General features: G+C 45.7%; 1 protein-coding gene across 2 annotated transcripts in view; it reads left to right on the top strand.

Annotated features, from left to right (window-relative positions):
- The window catches only part of dock8 (dedicator of cytokinesis 8), a 368411-nt gene that overhangs the window by 137893 nt on the left and 216688 nt on the right, over nt 1–13830 (top strand). For both annotated transcript variants that reach the window (XM_038804697.1, XM_038804698.1), the window contains exons 8-9: nt 6987–7053; nt 13484–13633. In XM_038804697.1, coding sequence (XP_038660625.1) covers nt 6987–7053; nt 13484–13633 — 217 coding nt within the window. The remainder of the gene's footprint in view (nt 1–6986; nt 7054–13483; nt 13634–13830) is intronic.

Here is a 13830-nt window from a genome sequence, read left to right as displayed (position 1 = left end):
CATCGACAGGATCCAGTCAGAGATATCTGAAATCCTCCCCTCACCCAACGGTGCCAGGGGAAATGAAGGAATCTTCTTGTGCAAAAAATCGCAAATCTGCAAATACCCAATAGATTGGACGCGATCTACCCGAATGGCAACAGAATCCCACAACAAACGCATTTAGCAATTAGTTGATGTGAATCCAGAATAGAAGCCAGCACCTTATTGATAAATGCTGTATCATCCCATATATATGTTAACTAGGACTAGTGACGTGCCCGCCAACAACCCACTGACGATTATATACTCCTGCCTATGTCCACCAATATTACAGCAGCTAAAAAAGATACCCTCTTGTTGACCAACATTGCAGGCCCCAGAGCCCTGCCATCAAGACCCGAATGGTATACCTGTCCCACCCAGCCCTTCCGTAAAGTTGTTTGGTCCTTGACACACAAATGGGCCAGCTGTAAAAACACCACATCGGCCTTCAAACTTTTCAGTTGAGCAAACACACTAGATCTTTTTACAAGGCCCTCTTGTTTTCCAAGTTCACAACCGGACAGACATGCCCCCCCCCATCCCCCTCCGCCCAGCCTCCCAGTAGAACCACACCCAATAAACAAACAGAGACAGCCAAAAGGATAACACGGGCACCTATCCTCGCAACCCCCCCTCCCTCCCGCCAACCCAACTCCAGATAAAACAAGAACAACAATCATTTCCTGCAGAATGTTTGAGGTGAGGGACGCCGTCAGTGTCCCTGCTGATATCACCTGTGGGAAGTGCACCCATCTCCAGCTCCTCAGAAACCGCATTAGGGAACTGGAGCTGGATGAACTTTGGATCATTCTGGAGGCAGAGGTGATCATAGATTGTAGCTTCAGGGATGTAGTTACTCTGAAGAATGAAGATAGATGGGTGACGGTGAGAGGGGCTGGGAGGAAGCAGTCAGTGCAGGGATCCTCTGTGGTCGTTCCCCTCAGTAACAAGTATACTGCTTTGGATACTGTTGAGGGGGATGACCTACCAGGGGTAAGTCAAGGTGAACAGATCTCCAGCACTGAGTCCGTCCCTGTAGCTCAGAAGGGAAGGAGGGAGAGCAGGAGAGCAATAGTTATTGGGGACTCAATAGTTAGAGGGACAGATAGACGGTTCTGTGGCAACGAAAGAGTCTCACAGATAGTATGTTGCCTCCCGGGTTCCAGGATCCGTGACGTCTCGGACCGTGTTTTCAGAATCCTTAAGGGGGAGGGGGAACAGTCACAAGTTGTGGTACACATCGGTACCAACGACATAGGCAAGAGAAGGGATGGGGATTTAAAACAGGAATTTAGGGAGCTAGGGTGCAAGCTGAGAGCCAGGACAAACCATGTTGTCATCTCTGGTTTGTTGCTGGTGCCAGGTGCTAGCGAAGTGAGGAACAGGGAGAGAGTGCAGATAAACACATGGCTGCAGGGATGGTGTAGGAGGTAGGGTTTTAGTTACATGGATAATTGGAGCACGTTCTGGGGAAGATGGGACCTGTACAGACAGGACGGTTGCACCTGAACCAGAGGGGCACCAATATCCTGGGAGAGAAATTTGCTACGGCTCTTCCGGGGGGGGGGGGGGGTTTAAACTAATTTGTCAGGGGGATGGAAAAACGAGCTGTAGTCCAAAAGCCAGTGTTGAGAGTAGTGAGGTACTGAGAAGGGTATCAAGGTCGCAGGAGTGTACCGGCAGACAGAAAGGTGGGTTTAAGTGTGTCTACTTCAATACAAGGAGCATCCAAAATAAGGTAGGTGAACTTGGAGTGTGGATTGGTACTTGGGACTACGATGTGGCCATTACGGAAACATGGTTAGAACAGGGACAGGAATGGTTGTTGGAAGTTCCGTGGTATAGATGTTTCAGTAAGAGTCAGGAAGGTGGTAAAAGAGGTGGAGGAGTAGCATTGTTAATCAAGGATAGTTTAATGGTTGCAGAAAGGCAGTTCGAAGGGGATCTGCCTACTGAGGTAATATGGGCTGAAGTTAGAAATAGGAAAGGAGCGGTCACGTTGTTAGGAGTTTTCTATAGGCCCCCAAATAGTAATAGAGGTGTGGAGGAAGAAATTGCAAAACAGATTATGGATTGGTGTGGAGGTCTCAGGGTAGTTGTCATGGGTGACTTTAACTTTGCAAATATTGATTGGAACCTCTATAGGTCGAACAGTTCTGATGGGGCAGTTTTTGTACAGTGTGTGCAGGAGGTTTCCTGACACAATATGTGGATAGGCCGACAAGAGGGGGGGCCACATTGGATTTGGTACTGAATAATGAACCAGGCCAAGTGTTAGATTTGTTTGTAGGAGAGCACTTTGGAGATAGTGACCACAATTCGATGTCTTTCACTATTGCAATGGAGAGGGATAGGGCCATACGGCAGGGCAAGGTTTATAATTGGGGGAGGGGTAATTATGATGCGATTAGGCAAGAATTAGGGAGTATAAGATGGGAACAGAAACTGTCAGGGAAAGGCACAAATGAAAAGTGGAGCTTGTTCAAGGAACAAATACTGCGTGTCCTTGATAGGTATGTCCCTGTCAGTAATGGATGAAATGGCCGTGTGAGGGAACCATGGTTCACAAAAGAGGTTGAATGTCTTGTCAAGAGGACAAAGGAAGCGTATGTAAGGATGAGAAAACAAGGTTCAGTTGGGTCGCTTGAGGGTTACAAGGTAGCAAGGAATGAGCTAAAAAAAAAAAAAGGGCTTAGGAGAGCTAGGAGGGGGCATGAGAAGTCCTTGGCGGGTCGGATCAAGGAAAACCCCAAGGCTTTTTACTCTTATGTGAGAAATAAAAGAATGACCAGGGTTAGGTTAGTGCCGGTCAAGGACAGTAGTGGGAATTTGTGCATGGAGTCAGAAGAAATAGGAGAGGCATTGAATGAATACTTTTCTTCAGTGTTCACCAAAAAGAGGGGCCATGTTTTTGAGGATGAGAGTGTGATGCAGACGGGCAGGCTGGAGGAGGTAGATGTTCTGAGGAAGGATGTATTAGCAATTTTGAAAAACCTTCAAGTCGACAAGTCCCCTGGGCCAGATGGGATATATCCAAGGATTCGTTGGGAAACAAGGGATGAGATTGCAGAGCCTTTAGCTTTGATCTTTGGGTCCTCACTGTCCACAGGGAGAGTGCCAGAGGACTGGAGAGTGGCGAATGTTGTTCCTCTGTTCAAGAAAAGGAATAGGAATTACCCTGGTAATTATAGGGCGGTTAGTCTTACTTCGGTAGTCGGTAGGTTAATGGAAAAGGTCCTGAAGGATAGGATTTATGACCATTTGGAAAGATGCAACTTAATCCTGGATAGTCAACACGGATTCATGAAGGGTAAATCTTGCCTCACAAATTTGATTGAATTCTTTGAGGAGGTAACTAAGTGTGTAGATGAAGATAGAGCAGTTGATGTCGTATACATGGATTTTAGTAAGGCGTTTGATAAGGTTCCCCATGGTTGGCTCATGAAGAAAGTAAGGAGGTGTGAGACAGAGGGAAATTTGGCCAATTGGATAAGTAACTGGCTATCACATAGAAGACAGACGGTGGTGGTGGAATGAAAATTTTCAGACTGGAGACCAGTTACCAGCAGTGTACCACAGGGAGATATAGTGCTGGGTCCTCTGCTATTTGTGATTTTTATCAATGACTTGGAGGAGGGGGCTGAAGGGTGGGTCAGTAAATTTGCTGATGACACCAAGATTGGTGGAGTAGTGGATGAGATGGAGGGCTGTTGTAGGTTGCAAAGAAACATTGATAGGATGCAGAGCTGGGCTGAAAAATGGCAGATGGTGTTTAACCCTGATAAGTGCGAGGTGATTCATTTTGGTGGGACAAATTTGAATGCGGATTACAGGGTCAACGGCAGGGTTCTGAGAAATGTGGAGGAACAGAGAGATCTTGGAGTTCATGTCCACAGATCTCTGAAGGTTGCCACTCAAGTGGGTAGAGCCGTGAAGAAGGCCTATAGTGCGTTAGAGTTTATTAACAGGGGGCTTGAGTTTAAGAGCCGCAGGGTTATGCTGCAACTGTACATGACCCTGGTAGACCACATTTGGAGTATTGTGTGCAGTTCTGGTCACCTCACTATAGGAAGGATGTGGAAGCATTGGAAAGGGTGCAAAGGAGATTTATCAGGATGCTGCCTGGTTTACAGGATAGGTCTTATGAGGAAAGATTGAGGGAGCTAGGGCTTTTCTCTTTGGAACGGAGGAGGATGCGAGGCGACTTAATAGAGGTTTATAAGATGATGAGGGAGATAGATCGAGTGGACGTTCAGAGACTATTTCCTCAGGTGGATGTAGTTGTTACAAGGGGGCATAACTATAAGGTTCAGGGTGGGAGATATAGGAGGGATGTCCGAGGTAGATTCTTTACTCAAAGAGTGTTTAGGGTGTGGAATGGACTGCCTGCTGTGATACTGGAGTCGGGCACTTTCAAGCGGTTATTGGATAGGCACATGGAGCACACCAGAATGACAGGGAGTGGGATAGCTTGATCTTGGTTTCGGACAATGCTGGGCACAACATCGAGGGCTGAAGGGCCTGTTCTGTGCTGTACTGTTCTATGTTCTAATCCTACACTCATTACTTTAAACAAACCCCAATGTAATGAGCAGCAGATCGCCCGCTCCTCCGTTCCCATTAACTAAATTTACAGCTAGCAGTGTGCCCTGCTCAGTAAGAAGAGAAAAGTAATCATGATCAGGCTCGCCACGTCGGCTTTGAGTGCCACGATCCGGTCCCCTTAGTCCGTGGCAGCCTTCTCGAGATCTCTTGCGCCGACTGCCACTGCATTTTGGCCATAGCTTCCCTCATAGGGGCCTCCACTGCTGTCTCGATGGCTGCCAGGAGATCTCCCTTCAGCCCGTCCTTGTGTCATTGGAGCTCGGAGGTGACGAAGCCTATGAGTTCGTCAATCCATGCCACCTCATGCGGCTGCCAGCTCCGAGGCTGAGATTTCCCTCCCATCTTCCTTGCTGGCTTTTCCGCTGGGCAGTTCAAAGGGCTTCTGAGTCCAGTGACAATATGTTGCCCGTCTGCTGCCTTGTGCTATGCCTGTTGGATCTTGCGTTATGTGGGGACCATGTCCCATTGAACTACTCCCAATTTCCCCCCAAACATCACCCAGAAACTGGATGAAAAGCACCAAAAATGAAGTACCCTGTCAGGAACCATCACGTGTGTGACTGCCACCAGAAGTCCCTACAGTTCCCCGCAAGCTTGCTCTCATACTGTATTTTCTCCTTCTTAATCTACCCCTTGGTCCTCCCTTGTTGAATTATAAACTGCTCCCAATCTTCAGGTCTGTTGTTTTTCTTGGCCAATTTGTATTCCACTTCCTTGGATCTAATACGATCTCTAATTTCCCTTGTAAACCATGGTTTGGCCACCTTTCCCATTTTACTTTTGTGCCTGACAGGAATGAACAATTCTTGTACTTCACTTCTGCGCTCTTTGAATGTTTGCCATTGCCTATCCACTGTCATCCCTTCAAGTTATATTCTCAATCCAGCATAGTCAACTCGCACCTCATACAATTGTAGTTTCCATTATTTAGATTCAGGACCCTAGTCTCAGAATCAACAGCGTCACTCTCCATCTATCATATTATGATCACTCAACCCCAAGGGGCCTCCCACAACTAGATTGCCAATTATTTATTTCTCATTACACAATACCCAGTCTAAGATGGCCTATTCTCTCGTTGCCTCCTCAACATATTGGTCCAGAAAATCATCCTCTGTACACTCCAGGAATTCCTCCTTTATGGTTTTGTAACTAATTTGATTTGCCCAATCAAAATGCACCCATAATTACTGATGTTCCTTTATCACATGTATCTCTCATTTCCTGTTTAATGCCAGTCCCAACATCAACACTACAGTTTGGAGGCTTCTATACACCAACACTAATGTTTGTTGCCTCTTAGTGTTTCCCAGTTCGACCCATTCAGCTTCCTCATCGTGGGAGCTAATATTTTTCCTCACTATTGCGTTAACTTCCTCTTTAACCAGCAGTGCAACTCAACAGCCTTTTCCTTTTAGCCTGACCTTCCTATATACTGAATAGCCCTGGTCACCCTGCAGCCATGTCTCCATAATCCTGACTATATCATACCCGTTTACATCTATTTGTACAATTAATTAATTTACTTTATTGCGAATGCGCAACAATTTCTGATCTCATCTTGTCAGTCTGACGTTGTTGCCAGTGATTCAGGTTTTTCCATTTACACCATCTTTTAGTTCTCTACTTTTGGCCCATTATCATTTCCTTTCACGTTTCACAATCATCCCTTTTGTCATTTAATCTTTTCTACCATCCACCCTATCACAGACATCTCCATTTGTTCTTTCCCCTGCCCTTTTTTCCTGCCACTGTACTTCCTTAAAGCCTGTAACATCTCTAACTAACTTTTTCTAGTTCAGATGAAAGGTCATTGATCTGAAACGTTAACTCTGTTTCTCTCTCCACAGAAATTGCCTGACTCACTAAGTATTTCTTGCATTTCCTCTTTTTCTCTTTTTAATGGCAAATGAATTGGATTGTAGTTTGAACATTAGGGTGTTTAAATGGTGCAGCTTTGATATTATTGTTATTATGTCAGTGATTAAGACCATCCGTCATCGTTTTTATCATTATGATACTTTCTTTTCAAGTTCAATGTGGTGTTCATGTAGTTTTTCTGATTTATTTGCAATTTCAGAAAGGCAATAATTATTCTTGTTGCATTCATATATTTTTATTTAAGATTTTTTTTTAATGAGATGTGACTGCAAAATTCTTCAGACTAAACTGTGTACTTAAAAACGACAGCTGCAAAAGTTCATAGCGGATGAACTATGTTGTGATGTTAAGGTTTTGCCTTAACAAGTATAAGGAATGTTTCTGAAGCATACCTTCTTTGAAATTCTTGACAACCAGTTTGTTCTAAATTGCTCTTGTCAAATTTCTCATACATCTTTTCATCTTTTCCCTGTCAGGTTTGAAATTGAAGTAGAGCCGCTGTTTGCCAGTTTAGCCTTGTACGATTTAAAAGAGAAAAAAAAGGTAATTTCTAAGATGTGTGTATATATATTGCTATTTATGAAGGCCATTTTTAACACACTTGCCTGTGTAAATCACTGCGCCTGTAATCTGCTGCCTAAGCTGACCCTTTTGAAACAAAATATGTTAATTGTTCTGCCTTTCCATCAACCTCCCTCCACTGCCAATACACAACTGTATATTATATATTGTTATAATTTATTAAACTATTTCTTTAAGAAAGGAATTGAATCCAGTTTTATTTGTAGGGAAGCTGAATGTGAAATAATGAAAAATGCAGAACCAGCAAACATTTAAAAAAAAAATCTATTTATTCAAAGTTTTTCAATAAGTTTACAAAACCCTCCAAAAAGGAAAATAATACAAAGAAAGAAGGGCAACATTCCAACAGAACAACTTAACCCTCTAAACGATAAACAGTTTAGCAAATTAACACCCAATTCAAAACAGGATAGAGCATGTGCCCCTTACAAAAAGTAAAAGAATTCTCCCCCCCCCCCCCCCCCCCCCCCCCCCCGGGTTGCTGCTGCTGTTTTTTTTAAATTACGGTTTTGCAAAATTTCCATATTAAATAGTAATAATCTTAACACAGCAAATTAGTGAACATTAACATAGTGCATAAAGAGAATATACATCAGCAATCCATTAATCGTTACGCCACGCGCCTCAGTCCTCCCACCCCCTCCCATGCTGCTGAAGTTTAAATTTTCCCCGCGGAATCAGCGGACGGAATTGTGCCCCCGCTCAACAGCAGCAGCTCTGTACCCTTGGCAAAGATATTTACACACATGTAGGCATCCGTTCGTGGTGTTGTCCCTTGCTTCTTCCGGACGGAGTTCGCTTACATTGTCGTCTCGTGCGCACTTCCGCTTCTGCGGCCTTCCCGTCTTCCCCATTTTCTCTGTTCCTGTGGATGCCAAGTTTGTTAACGTTTTCCTGCCTCCCCCCTCCTCTTCCCTGGCTCTCCTCTATTGTTAGAGCCAGCAAACATGTCAAAGACCAATAACTTCATTTAATATTTTGAACTTTTCTTTGATTTAAAAAAAGATCAATAAAGGAAGTAGTTGCTCAAGTTTACACTCCAAATGTAATAGAAGCTACTGTCGCCACCAGAATTTCCTGCTTCAGGACGTATGTCCTCCGTATGGACTACAGTCATTCAAGAAGGCATCTCCCCACCATCTTCCAAGGGGCAATTTGAGATGGTCAGTAAATGCTGGTCCTGTCAACAGTACATCCCACAAATAAATTTTAAAAGTTACTGAACACAATTAATGTATTAAAACATCCTAAGGTGCTTCACAGAAGCATTATCAAACAAAACTCGATACTGGATCACAAAGGCAGACATTAGGGCTGATGACCAAAACCTGAGCCAAAAAGGGAGGTTTTGAGGAATGTCTTGGTGAAAAGAGGGATAGAGAGGAGGAAAGCGTTCAAAAAGAATTCAGAACTTGACAGCTCAAGGCACAACTGCCAACGGTGGAACAATTAAAATCAGTCACCATTGGAGGACTGCAGATATCTCCGGGTTGCAGGGCTGATCAAGATTAAGCAAACTCTGTGGGGGGTTAGGATATGGACTGCAGAGTCTTGGATGAGCTTTGGTTTATGGACAGTGGAAAACTGGAAGCCAGCTAGCTTTGAATAGTCAAGTCTCAAGGTAACAAAGGATTGGTTAAAAGTTTCAGCAGCTGATGAGTGAAGGCAGGAATGTGGCCTTTTTAAATTCACGTTTAGAATCAAAGAACCATACAGTGCAGATGGAGGCCATTCGGCCCATCGAGTCTGCACCGACCCTCTGAAAGAGCACTCCACCCAAGTCCGCTTCCCTGCCCTATTCCTATACCCTTTAACCTAACCTACACATCCTTGGACTTGAAAGTACAATTTAGCATGGCTTATCCACCTAACCTGCGCAACTTTAGACTATGTGAGGAAACCTGAGCACCCGGAGGAAACTCACGCAGACACCTGGAGAAAGTGAAAACTCCACACAGACTGTCACCCAAGGCTGGAATTGAACCCGGGTCCCTGGCACTATGAGGCAGCACCTTGTGCCACCATGATGCCCCAGGATCGCTGACTAGGCCAGCATTTGTTGGCCATCCCTAATTGCCCTGTGGTGGTGGTGAGCTGCTTTCTAGAACTGTTGCAGTCCATGTGGTGTAGGTCCACTCACTGTGCTTTTAGAAAGGAGGATCCAAGATGTTGACCCAGTGACGGTGATATATTTCCAAGTCAGGATGTTGAATGATTTGGAGGGGAACTTACAGCAGTGGTGTTCCCATGTACCGGCTGCCCTTCTCTTTCTAGATGTTAGTGGTCATGGGGTTGGAATGTGCTTCCTATGGAGCCTGGTGAGTTCCTGCAGTACATCTTGTACATGATGCACACTGCTGCTACTGTGCAGCGGTGGTGGAGGGAATGGATGTTTGTGGAAGGGGTGCCAATAAAGCAGGCTGCTTTGTGCTGGATGGTATCGAGCTTCTTGTGTGTTTTTGGAGAAGCACTCGTCCAGGCAAATGGAGAGTATTCCATCACACTCCTGACTTGTGCCTTGTAGGTTTTGGGGAGGTACGTTACATACTGCAGGATTCCTAGCTTCTGTACTGCTCTTGTAGCCACTGTACTATGTGACTAGTTCAGTTCAATTTCTGGTCAGTGGTAACCCCCAGGATGTTTCTAGTTTATAGGATATAAGAGGGAGGTAGCTCCAAAAATATCCAACAATCAAAGACTGCCGGAGAGCCCTCTTCTCAATTATCACTGTGACAGACCTGTTTCTCTTAATTAACTTCTTATTTCTCAATCTCTTCTGGTGGGGAGCTATTTTTACATTTTCAACTTCTCCAGATTATCTAGAATTAAACCAGGAAGGCCTAAATACTTACATGCATCAAAGGACAGCACAGTGATGCAGTGGTTAGCACTGCTGCCTCACAGGCGGCGAGGACCCAGATTAGATCCCGACCCCGGTCACTGTCCGTGTGGAGTTTGCACATTCTCTCCGTGTCTGCGTGGGTCTTATCCCTACAAATCCAGAACATGTGCAGGGTAGGTAGATTGGCCACGTTAAATTGTCCTTAATTGGGGTAAAAAAATGAATTAGTCACCCTAAGTTAACAAAAAAGTACTTGCATGCATCTAAAATATCTCTACATAGCTTAACTATTTATTGATGCCATGTCTTACCTGCCAGCAATGTGTCATACTAATTATTTGAAAATCTATAGATGATTAAAAGTAGCTCTCCCTTCAGGGTGAACTTGTTCATTTAGCTCGACAATAAGTACAATTTTAGAGCAGATTGAGGGCGGCAGAGTTGCACTATGGTTAGCACTGTTGCTTCACAGCGCCTGTGCCCCAGGCTTAGTTTCCCCATTAAGTCTGAGAAAATTGAGATATGTTTGCTGGAGCATTGGAATAAAAACAGCCATTCTGCCCCTCAAATCTTGCCTGAATTGATTCATCTTGATTCCATAACCCCAAATCCGTTAGAGGTTGAGTTAATATTATTCTGCATTATGTGGAAAGTGTTTTTTTTTGTTTTCTTCACTAAAACGCGGTTTCAAGACCCCTCTCCCCAGCATACTCCTGGCAAACGTCCAAGCGATTGAAAACAAGCTGGATGAACTTAACGCCAGACTTACCTCTCAGAGGGAAGTAAGAGACTGCTGTGTGCTCTGTTTCACAGAGACATAGCTCACCCCCGCCTCACCGGACTGTGCCATACAACCTGAAGGCTTCTCTATTCACCGGGCGGACCGCACGGCATCTTCAGACAAAGCGAAGGGTGGAGGAGTTTGCCTCCTCATCAACTCCTCCTGGTGCTTTGATGTGGTGACCCTGGCGACCTACTGCTCCCCAGACCTGGAATACTTGACCGTAAAGTGCTGCCCATACTATCTTCCACGTGAGTTCACTTCAGCCATTATCACGGCGGTCTACATCCCACCCCAGGCAGAAGTGAGGAAGGCGCTGGATGAACTGTACACAGTCATAAACAACTATGAAACAGAACACCCGGAGGCCCTGTTCATTGTGGCCGGAGACTTCAACAAAGCCAACCTCAAGAGTGTACTGCCAAAATTCCACCAGCACATCTCCTGTCCCACCAGGGGCGACAACACTCTTGACCACTGCTACTCAAAAATCAAGGGCGCCTACCATTCCATCCCCCGACCGCACTTTGGGAAATCAGACCATAAGACTGTGCTCCTTCTCCCGGCTTACAAGCAGAAACTCAAGCGGGAGAATCCAGCTAAGAAGGTTGTGCAGTGCTGGTCCGAGGAGACAGAAGAGCTCTTACGTGACTGCTTAGAGGCGGTGGATTGGTCCATATTTAAGAACTCAGCGACTAACTTAAATGAGTATGCCACCACCGTCACAGACTTCATCAGCAAATGTGTGGACGACTGCGTGCCAAAGAAAGCAGTACGTACGTTCCCCAACCGGAAACCATGGCTCAACCGCGAGATTGACTCCCTACTGAAGGACAGATCTGAGGCGTTCAAGGCAGACGACCCTGTCCTATACAAGAAATCCAGGTACGACCTCCGCAAAGCCATCCGAGATGCCAAGAGAGAATATCAAACTAAGCTAGAGTCACAGACAGACTCTCGGCGGTTGTAGCAAGGACTAAACAACATAACGGGCTACAAAGCGAAGCCGAGCAGTATCTCTGGCAGCAGTGCACCCCTCCCCGATGAACTTAATGTATTCTATGCTCGGTTTGAGCAGGTAACCAACAATCCGCTGTCGAGTGCCCCAGCAGCCCATAATTCACCCATACCCACCATCACAGTTTCCGATGTCAGATCGGCCTTCCTGAAAGTGAACCCACGGAAGGCGATGGGCCCGGACGGGATCCCTGGTCGTGCACTCAGAGCCTGCGCATACCAGCTGGCAGAGGTATTCACAGACATCTTTAACCTATCCCTACTCCACTCCGAGGTCCCCACTTGCTTCAAGAAGACCACCATCATACCGGTACCAAAGAAGAACCAGGCAACATGCCTCAATGACTACCGCCCGGTGGCCCTGACGTCAGTTATAATGAAGTGCTTCGAGAGGCTGATCATGAAGCGCATCACCTCCATACTCCCGGAACGCCTTGACCCACTTCAATTCGCATACCGTCGCAACCGGTCCACATCAGACGCCATTTCCCTGGCCCTACACTCATCCTTAGAGCATCTCGAAAACAAGGACTCCTACATCAGACTCCTATTTATTGACTACAGCTCCGCCTTCAACACCATAATCCCAGCCAAGCTCATATCAAAGCTCCAAAACCTAGGCCTTGGCTCTCCACTCTGCAACTGAATCCTTGACTTTCTGACCAACAGACCACAGTCAGTAAGAATGAACACCAACACCTCCTCCACAATAGTCCTCAATACCGGTGCCCCGCAAGGCTGCGTACTTAGCCCCCTACTCTATTCCGTGTACACACACGACTGCGTGGCAAAACTTGGTTCCAACTCCATCTACAAGTTTGCTGACGATACGACCATAGTGGGCCGGATCTCGAATAACGACGAGTCCGAATACAGGAGGGCGATAGAGAACCTAGTGGAGTGGTGTAACGACAACAATCTCTCCCTCAATGCCAGCAAAACTAAAGAGCTGGTCATCGACTTCAGGAAGCAAAGTACTGTACACACCCCTGTCAGCATCAACGGAGCCGAGGTGGAGATGGTGAGCAGTTTCAAATTCCTAGGGGTGCACATCACCAAAAATCTATCCTGGTCCACTCACGTCGACGCTATCACCAAGAAAGCACAACTGCGCCTATACTTCCTCAGGAAACTAAAGAAATTCGGCATGTCCACATTAACCCTTACCAACTTTTACAGATGCACTATAGAAAGCATCCTATCGGGCTGCATCACAGCCTGATATGGCAACTGCTCGGCCCAGGACCGCAAGGAACTTCAGAGAGTCGTGAATACCGCCCAGTCCATCACACGAACCTGCCTCCCATCCATTGATTCCATCTACACCTCCCGCTGCCGGGGGAAAGCGGGCAGCATAATCAAGGATCCCTCCCACCTGGCTTACTCACTTTTTCAACTTCTTCCATCGGGCAGGAGATTCAGAAGTCTGAGAACACGCACGAACCTACTCAAAAACAGCTTCTTCCCCACTGTCACCAGACTCCTAAATGACCCTCTTATTGACTGACCTCATTAACACTACACCCTGTATGCTTCAACCGATGCCAATGCTTATGTAGTTACATTGTATACCTTGTGTTGCCCTATTATGTATTCTCATGTATTTTCTTGAATTTTGTTTAATTCCCTTTTCTTCCAAGTACTGAATGATCTGTTGAGCTGCTTGCAGAAAAATACTTTTCACTGTACCTCGGTACATGTGACAATAAACAAATCCAAATCCTAAAAGGCGAATGTCATTTTTTTTTCAGATTTCAGAAAATTTTTACTGTGATTTGAACAGTGACCAGATAAAGGCCTTTCTTCGTCCACACACAAATCAAATGGCACCATCCAGTCTGAGTAGGTCGGCCATCTTCTCCATTACGTATCCTTCTCCGGACATCTACCTGGTCATTAAGGTAAAGTGCTTTGATTATTTGAGTGTGTTGTGCCAAGTGGTTGCTTGATTACACTGGCAATTTTGACCAGGATCTCCTGCTGGAATTATCCACTTCTCCAGCAGGATGTGGCAGGATTTTCTTTGTGAGCTCCTGCAACAAGCTCCTGCTCTCCGCCAGTTCCTTTTACTTCTGGTGAAAAATCCAGGAAGGTGTAC

This window comes from Scyliorhinus canicula, chromosome 8, assembly GCF_902713615.1.
Source record: "Scyliorhinus canicula chromosome 8, sScyCan1.1, whole genome shotgun sequence".
In the NCBI taxonomy this organism is placed as follows: Eukaryota; Metazoa; Chordata; class Chondrichthyes; order Carcharhiniformes; family Scyliorhinidae; genus Scyliorhinus; species Scyliorhinus canicula.
This window is presented reverse-complemented; position numbering and strand designations above follow the sequence as displayed.